This window comes from Manacus vitellinus, unplaced genomic scaffold, assembly GCF_001715985.3.
Source record: "Manacus vitellinus isolate BGI_N305 unplaced genomic scaffold, ASM171598v3 scaffold_3_pilon, whole genome shotgun sequence".
NCBI lineage: Eukaryota > Metazoa > Chordata > Aves > Passeriformes > Pipridae > Manacus > Manacus vitellinus.
This window is the reverse complement of record NW_021940535.1, coordinates 31,085,344-31,107,081: the sequence shown is the minus strand read 5'-3', so window position 1 is coordinate 31,107,081 and position 21,738 is coordinate 31,085,344. Positions and strand designations below refer to the sequence as shown.

The 21,738-nt window shown below is 43.0% G+C and overlaps 1 protein-coding gene and 1 long non-coding RNA gene across 7 annotated transcripts; one reads left to right on the top strand and one right to left on the bottom strand.

Moving 5' to 3' along the window:
• The first annotated feature begins 3,731 nt into the window (after window positions 1-3,731).
• Window positions 3,732-15,900, top strand: ASB4 (ankyrin repeat and SOCS box containing 4). Of its 3 annotated transcripts, XM_008921192.2 has the most exons (5): window positions 3,732-4,018; window positions 7,729-8,028; window positions 10,076-10,566; window positions 12,188-12,301; window positions 13,953-15,900. In XM_008921192.2, the coding sequence occupies exons 1-5, from the start codon at window positions 3,805-3,807 to the stop codon at window positions 14,139-14,141; spliced, it is 1,308 nt and encodes a 435-aa protein (XP_008919440.1). In that variant the 5' UTR covers window positions 3,732-3,804; the 3' UTR covers window positions 14,142-15,900. The 3 variants fall into 3 exon arrangements, with proteins under 3 accessions (XP_008919440.1, XP_017931226.1, XP_017931228.1); XM_018075737.1 differs by lacking the exon at window positions 13,953-15,900 and having other exon boundaries at window positions 10,076-10,604; window positions 12,188-12,225; XM_018075739.1 differs by lacking the exons at window positions 12,188-12,301; window positions 13,953-15,900 and adding an exon at window positions 12,109-12,124 and having other exon boundaries at window positions 10,076-10,604.
• Window positions 12,415-21,504, bottom strand: LOC108640233. 4 transcript variants are annotated; one of them, XR_003916009.1, is made up of 6 exons: window positions 21,214-21,504; window positions 20,432-20,594; window positions 18,976-19,074; window positions 18,364-18,486; window positions 17,286-17,348; window positions 12,415-12,736 (listed from the first exon to the last, which is right to left on the bottom strand). It is a non-coding gene; the product is annotated as an uncharacterized LOC108640233 (long non-coding RNA). The 4 variants fall into 4 exon arrangements; XR_001921015.2 differs by having other exon boundaries at window positions 12,415-17,348; XR_001921017.2 differs by lacking the exon at window positions 17,286-17,348 and having other exon boundaries at window positions 12,415-16,975.
• Window positions 21,505-21,738: the final 234 nt, after the last annotated feature.

Sequence of the window (21,738 nt, the reverse complement as noted above, 5' to 3'; positions counted from 1 at the left end):
GAGATCAAAGCGTGGGATTAACTCAAGGATCTGTTTTTTGCTTCAGGCCCACAGATCTGACTTTCAGTACACTTCCCTCCTTAAGATGTAAGGCCTCAGAGCAGAACAGACAGCTTCACACGGAGGCTGTGTTACTGCTGCTGAAGCAACATCCTTCAGCCAGCCACCCACGGAGGGAGGGAATGGCAGAGCTGAAACCTCACTTGCCAGGTGTGTTAAGACACTGCTGCAAGGCAGGCCCACTCTGTAACTGAGGAGGAGAGAACGTTTGTGATGACACGTACATAGGTGACCCTGCATCTGTTGCTGACCTCTGCACCCCCCAGCACTGCCACTGGGACAGGGTTGCTGCAGAACAGGCTGTCTGGTCAGGGACTGCTGGGGGGCTGCCAGGATGTTCAGTATCACAGCTAGGAACAGCTCCATGGCTCTGCTTGCATCACCACTATTCTTTGGGGAGCATTTCTCCTTTTGCTGACCTCCTGCCTGCCCTAGTGTACAGTTCAGGATGCTGGTTTTCACCTCCAAAACTCTGTTGGAGCTTGTCCCAGCACTACAGTGAGTTATGTGGCTGCCAATAGGATATTGCTCTACAACAGCAAGTGCCAATGGAGGGGCCCTGGCTCCTCAGGAATCATGCTCTGCACAGCCTGCCAGCACATCTCTTCTAATTTTCTGCTTAAACTTGTCCTCTCGTAAGCAGTCCCAACTCTGATTTTCATGCATACTCCTATGCCACCAATCATCCTTCTCATAATACCACCTCAGTGGTGCTCATGCACTCACCTCCATTCTCCTTCTCAGCTCTGCTGCTTGGTGCCCAACCTAGTAAAGGACATGGTCAACTGAAATCTGTGGAAATACTTCCCTTACCTTCAGTGGGCTTTAGAATCAGCCTGTCATAATGCTAAAGAGGGTCACCAGCAGCCCATTTGAAGCCAGGAAAAATGGTCCCATTGCCTGAAGTGGGAAGCAGAGTGCACTTCAAGAGGCTGTCTGATCTTCCCTTGTTTGCTGTGTGAACCTTCACGACTGGTTCTTCTGTCCTGCTGTAACCACTTTTGAGGGGTAAACCCAGCCTGTCCCCCTGAGGTGCAGGTCTTTGTGTGCTTGTGGTTTGTCCTGAGGTGCAGGTGTTTGTGTGGCACTGAGTGGAGCAGAAGGAGAGCTTGGGGGCTGGAGTTGTCTCTCTGGCAAAAACATGCCTTGCATGAGCTCTGTAGTTTAGACAATTGATCCTAAATGTGGAAACCATGTTCTTTTAGTAGATACAGTGTGTGAATGCACAGTGCCCATAACAGTGGCTTCAAGTCTAACCTATAAATATCGTTAAATACTACAACTGTAATTTATATTAACCAAGGGATGAGCTATTGTTTCACAGGAAAATGTTCAGAATATTTGGCACATGTAGGGCTTGGATGACATCAGTGCTGACTCTCAAAATCAAACTGCCACCTTGTGGTATGGTGAGGGAGAATTCTGCAGGAAATCACAAAGACAACAAAAATACAGATGCACAGTAAAAACTGATCCCTTTGCTCCCCCCTACGATTTACAGTGTTTATGTATTCTTGAATATGTTTTGATTATACTTCAGACAATCTGTTTCTGATTGTTTATCAATTTAAAACATAAAACCATTTCCTCATTCTTATGTATAATAGTACTGAAACAACCAGAACGCTCATGAGTACTTTCTGCAAGATTAGACCCAAATGCTGCTTACAGAAAAACACTAAGGGCTAAACATATCTACAATTCTTTCCTTTCTCTCTTTTGAACTTAATAATATTAAGAAATATTCCTGTGAGAGTCAGAGCAGGGCCACGCAAATTGCTGAAGGTGAGCAAGTTGAGGTGCTGTTCTTTCCTGTGCCTGCTCTTGGACTATGATGGATGCAAGGTAATTTTAATCAGCTTTCTCTTTCACTGTGGGCAAAGCCATCACAAATTACTTCACCTTCCTTGTCAGCCAAGAGCAAGCACAATGGATCAGCAGATGTGCAGTAATCTGTTACAGCAACGTGCTTGTTCATCTCAACCTTCAAGCAGCAGACCAGCATGTGAGGTACCAGCATGATCCTTTCAGCTAGATATTCTGTCACACAGCACTATTTATGGAAGATGATAGATAAAAACCTAGTCCTTTTCAAATCGAAAGTGTAGCTGAGGTGAACAATTGATTACAGCCATGTATCAGTTCTTTGTGCATCCATGACCTTCCAGGAATATAGTGGTTTTAAAAAAAAAAAAAAGTTGCAGGTACCAAGAAGCCCGTAACATCTGATGTTCACATCTTGTTCCTCCTCTCATACCAGACAAGCATCAACATTTTTTTAAAGAAGTGGAGGCATCCACTACTGAAAGAAACAAAGTAAGAGGAAGGCAATCCTGCAGGAGGGAATGTAAAGGTATGGAGATTCTGACTCTCCTCTTAAGACCCAGATGAGCTGCTTGGGACCTACAGCACCTGTTTTCCTTCCCACTGCATCTTTAGATTGTGCACAACATCAGGGAATTAGTGTTTAAAAATATTCTTCATTTAAAAGTACATAGGTAGAAGGAACTCACAAATTTCCCAGTTCTCTACAAATTGCTGTCCTGTAACACCTTTGTTGAGCACTGGTTCTAGGAGAGGGCTGGTGAGCATTCCCATGGACAGGGGTCCTGTAGGTCCATACAGGGCTGTCTGAGGATTCTGGCCCCCAAAAACCCTACGAGATTAGCAGCTGCTCTGACTTCTACTGCCATGTGGCTCACATTTCTCCATTGGTCCACTTGGCAGCCAAATTCACAGGAAGGATAAACATGAAGCTTTCTTTGTAATAGTTGTGGTGGTGTCCACTTTGCTGGGTGATATAAATCATGGGTAGATAGTCTCCTTCTACACGTGGTCTCATCCAGCAGCCCAAGTGGGTGCAGGTGTGAACCACTTCTATGTGATGCATGGTAGCAGCTCATGGTAGCCACATGTGGGTTTGCATCACTGCTGTCAATACAGGGACAGGGGACTGGCAAAGACAGCAGGAAAAGGCAGGGAAGGGGCAGTGTTCAGAGGGAGAAGGGGTTGTGAGGGAAAAGGTCTGAATTTAGAGGAAGGGTGAGCAGGGGAAGGAAAAGAGCCTATGGACCCATGCAGCCTCCTGTGCTTGCATCTGAGTTAACTCACACATAAGCCCCCTGTGGTGCGCGAGATCCCGCACCTCATAACATGTCTGTACAGCTCTGCAGCCCTCTCATCCCAGCATTTCTCCTTACACTGTTTGTTACCCCTAAAACCAGCACCAGCATGCAGAATGCTGTCCATAACAGTGAGTTATCTCCCACGGGAAGAGTGCCTTGGGGATTTTTTAATTATTTTTTTTTCTGAATTGCACTAGTTAAAAGGCATCTGCAGGCAGAGCATCACGTTCCATTGCAGCCAATAAATCAGCAATGGCAACTCTGAAAGGAAGTGCTTCTCTAGCAGAGAAACAACACCCAGGACTAGTGTCTTTTAATGTAAGCATTTGACAGCAGCAGAAGGTAATCAGGTGGTTAATTAACGTGTATAAATCCCATGGAGATAACTTTTATTTTGCTTTTATTGCTAATGTCTCTGTGCTCACTTTCATCAAAGGAGTCTAGTGATATCTAAGAGTGGCATTTCGATGCCCGAAATGCTCCTCATATAAATAGAACAAGCAGATCAGCATGACTGAGTGATAAAATTACCTTCTGATCTTCAGAAACTTCAGCATGCAACTGTGCTATAGGGACTTCAGAGTAACCCTCTTCACAGCACAAACAGATACATTTGGAAATGGATTTAAAGGAGACATACAGAGAGGGAGAGAATACAGAGGGGAAAATTACTCGAGCTGCAGCTGCTAAGTTGGTGAAAAAAGCTTTTCTTGAAGCCCTGAAGTCCAATGACTTTGAAACCCTGGAGGAGCTCTTGAGCCAAAAGAAAATAGATGTGGACACAGTATTTGAAGTGGAAGATGAAAACCTGATTCTGGCATCCTACAAACAAGGTAAATGTGGCAGCATTCACCAGCCAGGAAGTAGAAGGGTTTGAGTGATTTTCGAGAAACTGTGGCTTTTTATCTCCTCTGAAGCTGCAGCATAAACTGATCCATAGGCAGTAATGTCTCAGTAGGGTCATATGGCCATGGTTATGGTAGTAGGGGAGCTTATCAGCTGTACCTGCTGGGTTTGATGGAAGGCAGGCCAGAGCCCAGCCTGAACCTCCATGTTTCAGGGGTGTCCAGAAAGAGGAGTCCTTTACTATTTCCTTGCAGAGAACTCAGGTGCGAAACCAAGAATAGATGCATGCAGGCTAAGTGGGGTGTATACATTTCTTGCATGAACCCGTACACATATACAGACTGTTCAGAAACATAAAATATATTACATGTCTTCCATTTTCAATTTACAGTAGCAGTAGAGTGAATTCTGCCTGGCTCAGGAAACCTAAGGAAATCCTGTGGACCTTGGAGGATACTGAATGGGAGGAGATTAATTTTTCCAACTGACAGAAAGTGAGGATGTGCTAGTTTATCAAAACAGAAAAATAATCTGGAAAAACCAGGAAAGACATCTGTTTCAGAGTGTAGAAAACCCAAACCAGTTCTCAGCCATACACTGACTGAGTTTCCAAAACCTTACAACTTAAAGCAATAAACCAAGTTTGCCGTTTGCTAAAATCAACACACTTCATGACCTACTTGCTAACAGACTCTCCGTGTGTATTTAGCAAACAGTAATGATCAGTCTCTGCCAGAAGTTAATCATATGTGGAGATAAACACCTCCAGTGCCAGCAGCACAGTAAATGCACTTTCTTTTCTGTGGCATAAAGAGGGGACAATATCCTTACTCTACTCCTTTTCTTTGTTTACCTCTTATTTAATGATTGGCTCCTACTCTTTTGATTTCTTCAGAGTGAGGATGATGCAGTAATTATGCACTTCCCTTAGGGACAGTGTATGAACTAAGCCACACAGCGCTGAATGTATCTTAAAATACATCTTCTGTCCTCAGCAGGCTAAGATGCATTCTGGTTGTGGTTTAAGACTACAGGATTAATGCATAGATTTTTATTTGTAGATCATTTAACTGTAAGCATTAACCTGTCTCTTTTGAAGAAGTCTCTCCTTTCTCCAAAAAGTAGAGAGGTAAATGCACAACATGGCCTAAATCAGAGCAGTTTATCCACCTTGTCTGAAAGGCAAGAGGCATTCTATCAACACTCATGTAAATTTTACTTTTGTTTTGAATAGCAGATAACTGTGACATGAAAGAGGAATTTCCTTGAGGAGGAAGAGGGGAGAAAAATTTGTCCCTACCACATCACAATTCAGGCAGTCTGAGCTTTGCCATAGCCCTAAGCGATGAAGTGGAAAATAGATGTCATGGGTGACAGAGTGTCTTTGCTTCCTCTCTTCCAAAGAGGCTGAGAGCTCTCAAAGACACTGACCTTTCTTGTACCATGGCTTTTACATGTTTCTAACCAAAGAAACAGGTAAGCTGAATGAGGTCTCCCATGGAGCCCACATCTGCTTCCCGTTCAGTGTCTGGTCTCTGTCCCTCTGAGCTCAGAGATATCTATGGGTTTGGGCAGAGAACATGGAAGATGCTCCTTAGGATATCGAGCACAGTTCACCTGCAGCAGCACAGGCAAAGGAAATTAACAGTAGTCTGTGGCTATAAAAAGTGATAACTTGGCTTTTAAAGATCACTTTCCTGCTGTTAATATATAATTTATGGCTCACATCTGGCCGTAAATGTGAGACCCAGCTCTGTGTGGGATAAGCTGGCAGTACTCCAAAGCTCACTGGTAACAAGAGGGGAATACTGCATGTGAATTTGGATAGGGAAGTGATTTAAGAAGCTTGCTCTGCTATATGCATAGACTTTGGGATGTAGCCCACCTACTCTGTGCCTGGTTTGAGGGCATATAATGAAAAGGTTGCCTTACCAGAGCTGCCAGTGTAATCTGCAGAGTCAGCAGGTTGAGTGTCCTCAGAGGACACTATCACCCTGCTCGTGCACTCTGGTGTCTCAGAGCTGCCTGTTTTTGCTAGCTATTCACAGTGTTCCTTGAGGACTGGAGTTTGGTAGTCCCCAAAATTTGGTCCTAGAGTAGATGATGTCTGCAGTTTCTTCCCCCTATCTAAAAATATATTTGCAATTTAACTAGGAGGGAAGAAAAATATTAATCAGTTTCTCCCTGTCACCAGCACTTTGTTTCCTTTTTCCTTCTTTCATCTCTTTCTTTCCTCCTCATCTTCTTTCTATCTAATACAACAACCATGAATACTGTAAAACCGTATCTATGTGACATTAAGGTTGAAAAACTACATAAAACTAGAGTCTAAAAAAGGAAGGTTTTAATTACTTTAACCTCATTATAGATCTTGAGTATTTTTTTCTATATCTTTTTCATGATAACAGATTTCAACCAGGTGGTCACAGGATCACAGAATATGCTGAGCTGGAAAGGACTCACAAGGATCATCGAGCCCAACACTTAGCCCAAATGTCACACTATGTACCTGAGAGCATCATCCAAATGCTTCTTGAACTCTGTCAGGCTTGGTGCTGTGACCACTTCCCTGGGGAGCCTGTTCCAGCATCCAACCACCCTCTGGGTGAAGAACCTCTTTCTAATATTCAACCTAAACCTCCCCTGACACAACTTCAGGCCATTCCCTCAGGTCCTGTCACTGGTCACCACAGAGAAGAGATCAGTCATCCAAGGAGAAATAGATAAATCAAACCTAGAGAATTTTATAGGCACATTTTAGCTAAGATGCAGCTGCTGTATCTTAAAAAAAAAAAAAAAGGAAAGAAGTTTTAGATTTCTCCTGCCCTTCTGATCATTGTTATGGTCCTTTATTTTTTTTAAGCAAATGGTTATAGTTATCACTTCAGAGACTGTATCTATGCAGTCATTAAGCATGTAGTCCTATTTTGGGAACAAGTATTTCAGTGTTATTTGGTCTTACACTTGCTTGCAAGTAAACGAAACAAAACAAAAAAATAATTGTGAAATTTTCTGAGAAAAATTCAAACATTTTTGAGCCAAATTTCATGCTAAAGTGTCACTGCTTCTATTTGGCTCTTCAACATAATTTATATTAGCATTCAATCTTCTCCCTCCATGCTCCTCAGGGACAGTAGTTGGCAGGAGGTCTCTGACACAGCTGCAGCTACATTGCCAGGGCTCATCTATTAGCAATGCATCCCTGGAGGTCTGAATCCAGCTTCTGACATGCAAGATCCTGCTATCTCCTACGCAGAAACAGTAGGATGAATTGTCTGTTGAGTCACCATCCTAAGTAAATGCTGCCTTCTTAGTCTAATGCCACCTTCGTTCAGCTATTGGCAGGCTGAAGATCCCATTTCCCCCATATTTTTTAGGTGGTGGCATTTCAAACCCTTTAAGAATATTTTTTTATTTAATCTACACAAGTCACAAAAAAATCTAATAGCTTATTTCAGATTGTGTCTATTCCGTGGGAATCATCTCTCCAAAGGGCAGGCTATTCAGCACATATAGTAATAGTGCTTAATGAAAATGAAATTATGCCTGAGAGAATTTTGTGTGCACTAAGCTGGTGAAAATACAGTATATTACATCAAAACTCCAACCCTTTCTTCCCCTTCAATTATTCTCAGTAGGTGGATAGTCCAAAGAAAAGTGTTTGCCAAGGCCGGTAACATGTTTTCACTTTGTACAGGGTACTGGCTGCCTAGCTACAAATTAAAAATATCCTGGGCAACTGGACTTCATCTGGCTGTCATGTATGGACATCTGGAGAGTCTTTCAGTCCTCCTCAATCACAAAGCTACAGTCAACTGCCGGCCCAATGGAAAAGCTGCGATCCACATAGCCTGTGAAATGGCAAATGTCGAGTGTCTCAAGATCCTTTGCAACCACGGAGCTAAGCTGAACTGCTTTTCAATGAGTGGGCAGGCGCCCTTGCACTTCTGTACAACACAAGCCTCCATGCCTTGTGCCCAGCAGCTGATTTGGAGAGGTAAGGTAAAGCTCTGGAGTGTCTCTCATGGCATAGCCAGAGATGATGGGCATGGTCTGGGTTTTCTCTTGAGAGACAATTTCTCAAAGTACATGTGTATTTATCCCTTTCATTCACAGCTGACTTATGTCTTCATCTCAGACTCCTTTTCCCCATCTCTTTGATCTGAGAAAGTTTTTCCCATTCTATTTCCTCACACTGTCTGTCTTTCCCTTTCCATGGCCACAGAACCTTACTCCAAGATGGTTTCCCAGTTTGGTGCCTCTAGCCCACTGCCCAATCAGTCCATCAGCAGAAGAGCTCCTCTGAATCAAGGAGTTTCTATTTCTCTTGGCATTTTTTTCTGTTTTCTTCGTCTAGGTTTAGTATTGAGCTATTGTCAGATGAATGGGCACTTCTCTTATTGTCTTTCTTGCTTGAATTTTCTTGATCTCAGTAAAATTCTTCTACTTGTTTTTAGATCTGGCCTTGAAAAATTGGATGCAGTTTTTCATACATCTCTTCATTTGTCAACAGCCAAACTCCTGCATCTATGCAGGGCTTGGAGAAAAAAAAGACTATTACATAAGATTTTTGTTTTCCTGAAATCAGATGTGTTACACTGATGGTTATCTGTAACAAATGAACCTATGCATAGACGTAATTCCTCCATAAATATATTTGTCAGACACTATTTGCTTAACAGAAGGATACTGACTTGGGACGTAGTAAAAGAAACACATAAAAGATACAGCAAAATCAGGTCGTTCAAGTATTTAGTTACAAACAGAAAGACCCCCTATTTATCACACTCTGCCATGGCAAATACAAATGCTTTTGGGTTTTTTTCTACATGTGTTGTTATTGAGGGCTTTTCCTGAGATGCAGAGCCCAAGTATGCTTTGTGGGTAGGCAATTGTCAGTCATAAATGAATAACAACATTATTTTTCTTCTGCTGGAAAAAATACATATTATTTTGTTTGGTAGAAAGGAAAATAAATGCTGCCAGTTGTGTCCTGCCCAAAGCAAACAGTCCTGACAGCAGGAGTTGAATTTGCTATGATAGAAAAGCTTAAAAGTCAAATGTACTCTTATGAAACACATCATAGAATGAATGCAAGTGAAAGGATGTATTCTGTAGGCTTTCTCCACCCACCCATCCACAACAGTATAATAGCACTTTACAAGCCACCCTTCCTCCCAAAGCACTCAGTAAACTCAAATCTCCATATGAGCTAAGCGTTGGGACTCCAAAAAAGATGGAAAAGGTCTGGAGCAGAATATGTCAGGTGTGCACATTGACACAGCAGCACCCCCCAACAGCCAAAGTCAGGGTTTCTTTTGCCCCTGGTACCAAAGTTCCCAAGATGCATCTTCCACCTGCCATATCCACTCAGTGGTGTCACACGAGATCCATTCAGGTCATTGCTGTTTGACCCCCTCTGGCTGGGGTGACTTGCTAGCCAAGCAGTGCTGACCCCGTGTTCGGTTACCACCTCCAAACTCAAACTGTAGATGCTCTCTCAGGGACATCGAACACGACTAACACTCGACATGGCTTAATAACATCAGCACTCAAGTTTTCCAGCTCAGAGGTAGTTTCTGACTCTGCCTCCTCCCTCGCAATCTTTGCACCTCGGTCTTAGTTGTGAGGGACCGGGCCCACCTCTCTGCTCGGCAGATGGTGCTGTTGCTTCAGCTGCAGCAGCCGCTGGGCACAAGCGGGGCCGTCGGACCCGATCCTTTCTCCTGCAGTTTTTAATTTGTAGGAAAAAAGCATTTTACACAGAGATTTGGACCTTCTGCTGCTCCAAAATAGAGTGTTCAGATAAGGTCTTCTTCCAGCTCAGGGTCAGGCTATCACATCTGAAGCTGGATCCAAGAATCTGAAGTTACTCCTTGGGGGTTTAAGAGATGAACAATCCATGGTATTTGCATTTTCATATGTGTCATTCATGCCAGTTACCCACCGTGACCTTCTCCTTGGGAATGAGGGCTCAGAAAGAGAGATGGTCAAACGAGCGTTTCATTACCTTAATTTTTTCCCCCATCATCTTTTGCTGGCAGGAGCAAATGTGAACATAAGAACAAACAACAAAGATGAGGAGACTCCTCTGCACGTCGTTGCACGTTTGGGTGTCCCAGAGCTCGTGGCCTTTTACGTGGAACAAGGAGCACACATTGATGCTCTCAATGCCTATATGGAGACTCCCCTGGCCTGTGCAGCCTATTGGGCCCTTCACTATAAGGATCAGATATACAGCCAGGATCACCACCTCATCTGCCGGATGCTCTTAGACTATAAAGCTGAAGTGAATGCTCGTGATGAGGATTTCAAATCACCGCTCCACAAAGCTGCCTGGAACTGTGATCATGTCCTTCTGCATATGCTGCTGGAGGCAGGAGCAGAAGCAAATATCATGGATGTCAATGGCTGTGCACCCCTACAGTATATCATAAAAGTGACATCTGTGCGGCCAGCTGCTCAGCCAGACATCTGCTACCAGCTGCTACTGAATCATGGAGCAGCTAGGATATATCCTCTGCAATTCCATAAGGTTAAGGATGCCTTTGTACAGTAGCGATATGGAGAGAGGTGATGTCTTGAACAGGAATGGGATGAGAGACATAAACTTTGGGGTTTGGTGGTATCTGGATTTACTGGAGTCCTGTCAATGTCTGAAACATTGTGAGCTGACCTATTATAAGAGTGGTATGATTTAACTGAAATGAAATTACAGTTACCCATACCAGAAACGAGATGCAGATCCCATTTTTGCTCTTAACCAACCTGAAATACCAAACTCTAAATGCCGGTTCAAGCCTAATTTTTCCAGAGCAGATTCACCTTCTCATTTCAGAAAACTTATATCCCTTTGTCAAACTTGGCTTCATACAGGCTTAACTGAGTTATACAAAATGCATATTTCATGTCTCTACCAAAGAGTAGAGATGAAACCACTTGATTCAGTTTGTCACATCTGACCTTTAAAAATCTATTCAAGTCTATTCAAAATTAAATACATCTCAATAAAGCTTTGGATTATTCCCAGGAAATGTGAGAATTAAAGGGAAATGGTGGCTCTGGGCTCATAGGTGACTAAAACAAAAAAAAAAAAATTACAAGATCTCTCCTGAAAAGTTTTTAAATGTCTGCAAAACCCAAGGAAGTGACAGAAGTACCTAACAGTCTTAATATACTAGACAGCCAAGTAAGCTTGCTGTAGTCAGGACTTATTCTCTCTCACCCAATGCCCTGACAACATTTTGCGGTTCCTCCACTGTAGATAAAAAGTTTTAACAAGCCAAGGAACCAGAAACCTTTGAATAAAATGCCAAACTTTTGGTTGTGCCCTCTTGAACCCAGGATGAGTGGGCCCTGTCTGTAACAGAACAATGCTCTCCTAGAGCTCATTTGAGAGCCAGGTCTGAGGTCTCCTCTTCCTACATCTGCCTTTCTCCTGTTGCATGAATTTTGTGTCTCTTCCAAACCAACATTTGCCCATCTATAAAAAATGTAGGATGATATTTATCCCAGAGGGATGTTTTGCAGTTTTGTTTGTGAAATCTGGTGACTCTGTGGGACAAAATTGGGTGAATGCAAAGTGTGATTCCTTATGGGTGAGTGATAATAGACTTTGGATTTTTTCCCTATTGAGCTGAAGTTACTGGGCAGAACAATTGTCTCAGGGGCCTTGTGTGGCTTGAAAACCTTACTTCTGACCTGTGTTATCTCCTGGTCTTCTTTTAAATTTTGCTGTAGCAATGCATTTTTGATTAATATGAAGGGATTTTATTGTGTTCCTGTGCTGCATGACCTGGAGCAAGGGCTCTGTGCATGGCTTTGCCTGGTGTCAAGTCACTCAGCCCAGCTATGAACAAGTTATCTCTAGATTTGGGTGCTAAAGCCCACTCCAGCTAGACTGCTCTGGAGATCTAAGCCAGTACTTCTGTATGGTGTTAAACTGGGATATGCACACCTCCACCAGGGACTAGCCTGGGGTTTCTTGCTGAACTTGTGCTGAATAGTGTAGAAGGGCCTCGTGTCTTTGCGTCTCCAACCTTATCCTCTCATAATTCTTTGGCTGTGTCTGTCTCAGTTCGTTGCACAGTGCCAAGCATCCAAGCTAGCCCCAGCTTCTTGGTGGTACTTATGGTCTCCATGCATCCTGCCTGCAGGTGCTACAAGCCTGTCATTCCCATCCTAGAGCTGTGGAGGTCGTTGTCAATTCCTATGAACATATCAAATGGACATCCAAGTGGAAAGCAGCCATACCTGAGGATGTCTTTGAGGTAAGCTCTCAATGATTTGTAACTGAGTAAAATCCAAGCTCATTATTTGTGTAACTCATATCCAAACATAGGAAAGAAATAATGCTTTTGAAAGAGAAGAACATCTCAGAGGATTTGGGACTTCCCCATTTAATATTGCTTATTTGACAAAAGCATATCATTCACTGAAAAAAAGACATATTTTTGAGACATTTTCATTGCAACATTATCCTTTGGAGGACCCCCTGTCAGTGGTGCTGCAGAAGCTCAGATGTCCCTGTATTCAGCAAGTGAAAAGATTCTGGCTGTATTGGTGTTTCTTCAGATTTGTCAACGTATATATTTATATATTTTTTAGGTCAGCAAATGTTTTAAAAGTGCCATATAACATGGGTATGATTATGTATCTTTAGGTTCTGTTGCATGGGTCAGGTTTCTGTGAACAGGATGGCTTAGCTGAAAATGCAAGGAGAATTTAAATTAAAAACAAGTGATTAAAAGAGGAAAAAATGTGTCAAAAGGCAAAATTGTGGGACAAGTTACATGCTTTTACATAATTATCCCTTTAATTCAGAAATCCTCATAGTCTAAATATTCCAGTTTACAGATAGGTTATTTGTTAATACTGGACTTTTCCAAAATTTTAAAATCAGTGCTGAAATGCAGTAATATCTGCTATACATTGTCAGTAGGTTTAGGGAACTCCATCTGTATTATAAAGAAGAATTATATTGCCAGAGAAACTGTGAGATTTTGTTGGGGTCAGATTTGTTCAGAAAAAAAAATCATTTTAGTGAAAACAAAATGAAAAGTTAAAGGTATTTTTTCACCTTAATAACAGCAGCAACAACAATAATAATAACAGTAAAAATTTTTATTCAAACAAAAATATTAATCTGAAATTTTGGGACATTCTTATTTGGAAAAGGTCACAGTTGTTCTATTTCTTTGTTGAGGTTTTAATTTTTGTTGTCAAAGCTGAACTTAACATGAAATTGAAGAAAAACTTTTGTTGACACAAATGCATACTTTACTGTACATAAAGTGTAACCTGAAAATAGGTGTAACCAGGTCTATCAAGTAACAAGATTACAAAATAAGGTCAAGTCACATGTAGTCACATGTATTTACCATTTGCTTTGGGGTTTTTTGATGTTATTTGTAAGCATCTGCACTTTTCTGCTCATGGGGATGCAATTTCATATATTCTAGAAGGCCACTGGAGCGATGAGTAAGACCAAAACTACTCTGCTGTTTACAGCCCCAGTACCACTGGCATGGTGCTGCCTCACTGCCCCGTGGTGAGGTTTAGAGGATTAACTCACCCATGTGCTCTGACCCTGGGCACCCTGCAGGGTCTGTTCAGTCCAAGACTTACACCACAGAGGAACACCCTCCTCAAAATGATGGATAAGGCATATCAAACCTGCAGACCAAACCTAAATATTTCGTCATCGTCTTTCACTTAACACTAAATATCTGAGGCAAGCATAAGAATTTTGTGCAGGCATTTTGGCTAAATGAAGTCCCTGGTTCTTGATGTGCCTTCAAGCGACAAGATGGCAGGCTGTGCTTTTGACCTTGTTCTGACAAGGGCTACATGTGGGCAGGGGAAAGGGGAGGAAGAAAAACACCCTCATTGCCCTAAAACACGTTTGTGGCTTTTTTACAGCGGCACCAGGATTTCTATGACTCTCTGTTCACCGTGTGCAGCAATTCCCCACGGTCACTCATGCATTTGTGCAGATGTGCGATTCGGGCAATACTGTCAGAAAGGTGCCATCGGGGAGTGCCCTTGCTCTCCATCCCTCTGCCCATAAAGAAGTACTTGCTGCTGGAACCAGAAGGAATCATCTACTGAGCTGCCATAGAGCGGACATTGGTTTCTCCCTTCCCGGATCCATACACCTGTGCAGGGTCCTGGAGCTCCAGACACAATCCTGACACAGCCCTCTGCATGTGTCCATTTGCAAGCCAGCCTGAAGCCGGGCTGGGATTTACCAGCTCTCCTTGGAGCTGCTTTCTTTCCCTTCGCCAAGAAATCACAGCTGCAGCTGCAGTTTGCACTGCAGAGGCAGAGCAGGAAAGGGGCCCTGCTGCAAACACACATGGGCACATACTGCCATGCTTTGTTTAGCCTAGCTTAAACCATGCTGCTGCTTCCTTCAGTATTTATTCCACTGCCTGCTAGATAGCGTTAGATTCAATCTGTACAACTTTTGATACTGTTTCACTATAATCTTCTTCAGCTGTCCTTTTGGGAGTAAAAGAAAGGATACTGTCAAAAAACAGGACATTTATTAGAGTCACAGAAATGTTTTCCCAGAAAGAAATGGGCAAAGTGCTTTAAATTGTGACCACAGACAGGCTTTCAGTAGTTTCTGTATATTCCTGTTGATCAAGTCTCAATTCAGTGTTAATTCACTGTTCACTACACCTGTCTGTTTCTTATAAAGCTTTGTCATAATTGTATCCTTTTTAATTGTAAGAAATTTTTCCTTTATCAATCACAGTATGTAAACAGGATTGAATTGTTCAGCCCAGGAATTTTTGTACTTTGATATTCAAGCCCAGGTAGCTTTTAGCACGTGGTGTCTCTGTTTATACTCTCATTGTGACCAATGATAAATTCATATCCCAGTGTCAAGAAAGTCAGGTAGAAAAGATTTGCCCCTGCAACCTGCGCAGCTCTACTTTATGCCCATCACTATATCTCTCAGGATGGTGTTGGATGTGATCTGGGAAGAATATGAATCGTTCTCTTCATTGACTATAAAATGAACCAAACCTGCTAGCATGCTCTGCACCTCAGTTTTGGCAGCTAAGTGCAGGTGAGAGGAATCCCACCTTAACCAAAAGGTGTTTTGAAGATGAAGATATGTTTGCTGGGCTGTTACAGACCTGCCAATCCCCCTGATCTGAAGACCCTGTGCTTTTGGACCTGACAGCACTGATTTCCTTTACTTCTGGCTGAGCTGCTTTCTCCAGTCCAAAAGGATAAAATGCAGGGCAGTGACAGTTCACACAGCAAGTATCCCACAGCAAGGGCAAGTGTGTGATCTGACCTACAGCTAAACTCCATTTTTCTTCCCTTTTTTAGTCAGATGCAATCCATCTGGGCTGTTTCCCTTTTTTTAGACCCTGGCAATTCTGGGCTCTGTGAAGAGGGAGGGGAGCTGTGCCCACCATTGGGAGCCAGTAACTCCTGACTTCTCATTGCACCTCTGACTGTGAAGCTGTCAGTCCTCATTGCTATCACTATGTCTTTACAAGAGAGGCCCAGCCAAACAGGAGCAGCCAAGCTGTTCAAGTGTCTCTATGTCTCACAAAATGGCAATAAGCATTTGAAGAAATGTGCAGATTTAGTGTTACAAATTGCTTCTCTTTCCTTTCATCTCAGTTTTCATTAATTAAAGCTTGTATGCTCTGTTAGGAGAACATCCAATTCATGGGTCTGCCTATGTTTAGCTAGACAGCAATGAAGATTGCTATTTAGCAGTTTCCAATTCCAATAAGGAATTTCAAAGCCAACACAGACGATGAGTAAATGCTTTCTTATGTGGATAAAACTGTAATATAGGTCCCTGTATGTCAATAAACTGATGAGAGATTTCCTTACAGCTGCAGAGATATGTCTGTCAGAGACATTACAGTAGTTTACCACTACAGTAGTTTACTGGGCAGAATGATCAGCATCTGGGGCAGGTTGTCTTGAAAAATCTGCTTGAGTTACCTCCAGGTCAATGGCATCCAATGAATTCTGCACTGAGGAAAACCAGTGAATTTGAAAGGATAAAAAAGGGTAGGTTATCTAAACCCACTGCTTTTCTAAGTGATGTATCTATCTAAGTCAGGCATGAGGAAGAGAATTTGCCAACTGGTCAGGGTAAGAAAGCATTTGTTGCTTTCTAACAGTCTGACAATGGGGCAAGATGGGCAGTCCAGAAGAGACAGATGGAGGTACATGATTTTATTGGGAATGCGTCCCCATGCTGGCTGCTTCTGAATTCTGCCTCTGGAAGAGAGATGTTTAAGGCAGAACAACAGCACTGTTTTCTGACCTGTCTTAGCCAGGACTCTCTTGCTGAGAGGGAAATAAAAAGGCTGTCACTAGTGTTCCTAAATTCCCTCTGATCCTCCCCTTCTGTAGCGAACATGCTTAATTTTTATTCTGTGGGCACCCAGGCTCACTTCCAAGCTTTGTACCAAGCAGGTGCCAGATTATAGCCATTGTGGTATCTGACAGAGAGCACAGTGGGATCAGTCTGATTATAGTCATAGGAATTTGCAAGCTGTTAAAAACACTGGTGAATATCCCAGTCACAGAAAAAAATGTCCTGATTGATGCACTTTAATTGCTTCTGTTGTTGAAGTTAGGAAGACCAAGAGTAAGCAAACCTTAGTATTTGTTAGTATTTTTAGCATTTTTTTTCCTCAATTGCTGTACTCTATTCCTACACACCAGATGGAGTAGCTCATGAGAGGAGTGGGAATACCTGATATTAATATCATCTTTTATTAAATTCATGGGATACACAGTCTTATTATTATGACTTAATGGAGATGTCTTGAAATTTCATACTGCCATATAATTTCTGATCATGCTTTTATGTTTTCAAAGCTGCATCAGACTGGATGGTTGCACATGGAAATAATGAGAGACCTCTACACCACATGTTTGAGCACAGTCATGACCTAAAAGGACAGAAAAATGTTTTCAGGGTTTTTTGGTATCTTCTGTGAAATGAGAAGATTGCTTTTTGCTATTGGGCTTCCCAGTAGAGATGTAGCCATGTTTGAAACATTTCCACTGCATTCCACAGCCTATTAGAATATTTAAAGCACAGATGGGCACAAAGAATGAACTACACTTCCTATTGGCAGCTCTTTCCCACAGCTCCCTTAATGACTTCTCAATGGATAACATTGAGATTCTAGGGTTTGGTTCTCATGCTTTTTTGGGAGGTGTTCTCAAGCCACATGCATTGTGGACAAAAAAACTTACCCCTTCTATGACTGTAGGGACACTCTGAGTGTGTCTGTGGGCCGGTGCAGAGCCATAACTCAGCTGAATGGAAATATGGACATCCTCTTTGTAAAGTGCTCTTGCAATAATTTTAAACTTAGTTCCTGATGCCCTATTGGATTCAGGTTGACTCAAAACTCCAATAATTTGTTTGTGGAGAGTCCCTAAGTGAAACTGAAGTCTAACAGCATTCAGGACTGTATTTCTCTGCAAAAGCTTTAAATGTCTATTCGTACTTAAAATAGAGTAGATACTGGAACAATGAGTCCAGAAGAGGTTGGTTGATTTAGCTCTCCAACATTGCTGCCTGTCCTGCCAACAAGAAGAGGATCCAGAGCCTGCAGAGCATCATCTCAGGACATTGGAAGAGAAAGCAGTAAATGTTGACCAGTTCCCGCTCAGCCTTCAGCCAACATTTTTAAAACTTTCATTATTTGTCCTTGAGACAGTCTAGTTTCCCAGTGCTGCTGTTGGCAGTGGAATCAAGACCAGAAGGTTGCACAAGGCTGAAAGATGTGCTAAGTAGATCTTCTCTCCAGAAAGGGGGCTTTGGATAAGTATCAACAGCTGTTCTGCATACAGAGTGGTCCTAGAACATGATACCAGTTTTGTCCATATGTTCATTACCGGTACTTAAAAATCAGTGTCACCCACCTCTACTCCAAAAACAAGCTTCCTGATCAGAATGGCTGAATGGTAGCAATACTCAGCCTCAGGACCTTCAGCACAAGGGGATGCTGCTTCCACATCCCTTGCTTTTCTCATAATGGACTGCATGAATATGAGTTTGCCTTATAAAGAGGAAAAGGTTCAAAGCCCAAAGCAAAATATAGGGCATTAGGCCACCTGGCACAGGCAGCCAGGACTTCATGTCTTTCTGTCCTTAGCATTTGCAAAGCCAGCAGAGAAAGGGGTTGGGTTGTCTGTGTCCCTTTTCATGCTGTTATATGGCATTGTCACTAGGGCTCTGTGGAGGATGATGAGGCTGTCTGCATCATCTTGTAAGGATTTGGACCAAACCTCACGACTACATGAAAGCAGAATGGTGTTGAAATACCTGTTTTGATTCTGGCAGCTCTCCATGGGTCTGTGCGCATATTGGCAGGTGTGAGGAGAACTGCAGAGATCCCAGTCAAAATCTTTGACCTGGTTTCACTTGGAGTTTTCAACACAAATCAAGCTGAAACAAATAAGTTCCCATAAGTGTTTTGGCATCAATGAAATTTTACTTATTCACAGACACTTACCATCTTGAAAAAGCATCTCCTATCTTTCCAAGGGGCAATATCTTACAGCATATACACCAGTTTTGACAGAATCAAGTTAACTGTTGTGAACATGAATTTATACAAATCTCCCAGGCTGAGCAAGACTGACTATTTTTGTAAAATGCCAGGAACAAAAATATTAAGCAGCAGGGGAAAAGTTCTGGTTGGACATGAAAGGTGGCAGCTTTACTTTTAGCTTCCAGCACTGCTGGATCTATTAAAATGTTCACAGGGACTCAGCTCATTCGTATTTGAGGAACGTCCTTTGAAAGCACACTAATGCTTCTGGCAGCAGATTTTGCTCACAGGACAAATACCTTTAAATTAAACATACGAGAGTTCAGTCTTCAAGATTGAAAGGAAGATTGAAACAGTTTGGGGTGGCCTATGCTATTATGTACCTTTATTAAACTCTGAGAAGCCAAAGAGGCATGACAGGTTTTCAAGGTGCTGGAAGGTTTGCAGGGCTCTTGAAGGGCTGCTGTTGCTTTTCTGAAACACTACAAGATACAGATGGGTCAGATGCAGCAATATTTCCATTACTTTCAGGATATGGCAGTAGAATTTCCCTGTAATCCCTAGGGTTTGCACTTCTACTAAATGATAGTGCAGAACATGCTATTAGCAGAGATGCCAAAGCCTAGCTAGTGTCTGACACCTTAACCTCCCCAAGAATTATATTAAAGTAGTGAAAGATCCACCACAGGCTCTATTTGTAGAACGGCAGGGACCTCTGGTACAGCAGACAAGTGGGTCAGAAAAGATTGCTATATACAGCAACTGTCAGATGAAATCAGTTGGCTGCTCAGAAATTTGTTTCTTTCTATTTCTGCAAATGCATCTCAAGCTTCCTAAGACACAAAGTGGAAAGAGATGATGAATATCATGCATTCCAATGACCTGTTTGATTTTAATACACAGTTAACATTTTCTTAGCATGTGGCAGCTGTGTGTTGACCTTTACCTTGCACAGGCACCCTATGGAATGCTGCTAAATTACAATTAAGGCATTCGAAATGAGGACATCAGGGCATGTGATGATTTTTACACCACTGATGAACCGTTCAGTTTTGTTCTTTCAAGCTGGTGCTGACTGGCAATGCTGGTATCGGCCTTTTGCCTAGTGCCAGAAGCACACCATGCTTTAGCTTCATAACAGTGCAGTTGGTGTGGCTGCTCAGGCTGTTGATACTGCAATTAGCGCTGAGTTATTTTATGCCAATAGTGACTGTATGTGTGGAGTTGCACTGCCTCAGTATAGCTGTAAGCTTGCTGGTTATTTGTGGGAAGGAATAGGTTTGAATCCAGACAATTCTGGTTGAGAATAGAGATCTTTAACTATTTCTAATAACCCTACAAAAATCACTAATTGGTTAGAGACTAAGAATATATCACTGCTAAGGTCTGAGGAAGAAGGTGCAGGAACAAAAGAGCAGGAATACACACAGAAAGTCTAAAACAATGCACTATAAAAGAGCGGACAGAACTGTGTGCCTTATAAATATATGGCCATTGGTTCACACAGTATGAAAACACAGACATTGCTGCAGGACAGGGTAGTGCCTAAGCTGGCTACAAGCACACAGCATTCTGGAAAGCACCGGCAAAGAGACATCACTGCAGTCAGAGCAAAGCCATTTCATGGCAAAAAGTAATATTTTAACATTCATGCAGAGAAAAACTGTCCCTAAAGACCCAGTGACAGCAAAGTCCACTGAATTACACCTACATCCCAAAGGCTGAGCCAACCCTTTTGTGAGTCTATCCTGCTGTTTCCAAGTTTACTTCTGGGGAAAAGGCGTGCAGCTGTCCTGAACTCAAGGGCACTCTGTCAGCCTGTGTCCATGGTGACCATACCTTGTGGTGCCAGCAGCTCAGAAAGATACCTTGCTGGAAATTTGGACTTCAGTTTGTCATCTGGGTTCATTTCTCCCACAGTCCTGACCTTCCCTTCACTGAGGATCTTGCGAGTGTCTCAATAAACCTGAGAGAGTTGCCATGCACATTCGAAGGTGAAGTTCTACAGCAAATTAGAAAAAGAATAAAAGAAATTTAATGTAAAACAAGACAATTAAACACTGTTTACTTAACAATGAGAATCAGCACTTTGAGGGCTGTGAACTATGACTTGTGATACTTGAATGTTATTATACCACAAGACTCCATTTGGTCACAGTCAGTGTTCCTGTATGCCCTTCCCCCTCAGGCACACTCAAAGGCCTCTTCCTGGCACAAAGGATTCATAAGCCACCAGTGTGGGCTGCAGATGCTCTATGGAGAGCAGATTCCCACTGCAGTGACTGCAAGTTCAAGGCAAACCCAAGCATTTTCTCCTGCACTTGTCCTCAGGGGCAGCTGAGGACTCTCAGGGGAACCTTAACAGTGGGCAAATAAACAGACACATGTACAACCGCAGCCCAGGCAGACAGGTGGCTTTAGCAAGCTTGGATGGAGGCATCCAAGAGACCCTGACTCAGCTGCAGAGAGCTGGATCACAGAGGTCTCTGTAACCCAGTTCTCTCCTACTTTTCTTTCCAGCTGTTTGAAGCTCCACTGGTACCTGACAGGTTGTGCTGTGGCCATCACGGTCCCCTCTTGTGGGGCCCCTGACACAGCACCTCCGTGCTATTCAGACGTACCTGAGTTACACACTTGGTGTCCTCTTAAGCTTTGACAGGGATTGCATCCTGCCTGTAGAAGATCAAGAAGGAGGGCTCCTTTATCAGCTGACTGGGACACACTCTCTGCTGTTGCCTGGCCATGCTGTGAGTGTGAGAGGGTTTGATATCAAATGGCACTGAGTTCTGCCTGGTTGCTGGCACCAGCCTGAGCACAGGGAGAGCTGCCCTTTCCAACATGGGGCAGGGAGAGGGGCAGAGAGGCAGCCCTGGCTGCCCTTCGGTTTCAGGTGACCTGGGTGCACTGGTGAGATGGTAGGGAAGTGGCTTCAGGCAGGCAGGAGCAAACTGCAGGCAGCACCTGGAACAGACAAATATGGGCTTGGACTTTGATGCAGTTCCTTCCAGCAGCCTGGAAAAGGAGGGAGAGCAGTGGCGTGACCAGCCTGGGCGGCTCCTGCTGACTCGACATAAACATGTTTTTAAGCTCCCGGTGCAGCCAGCAGGGAACAAACTGTCCCAGTAGGTTCCCTGCTTCTGGCTCAG

Bases quoted from the DNA above. Each gene is read 5' to 3' on its own strand.
- ASB4 (XM_008921192.2), top strand. From the start codon at position 3,805: ATGGATTTAAAGGAGACATACAGAGAGGGAGAGAATACAGAGGGGAAA. The intron at 4,019-7,728 runs GTAAATGTGGCA...CACTTTGTACAG, and splicing joins TCTGGCATCCTACAAACAAG to GGTACTGGCTGCCTAGCTAC. The intron at 8,029-10,075 runs GTAAGGTAAAGC...TTTTGCTGGCAG, and splicing joins CCAGCAGCTGATTTGGAGAG to GAGCAAATGTGAACATAAGA.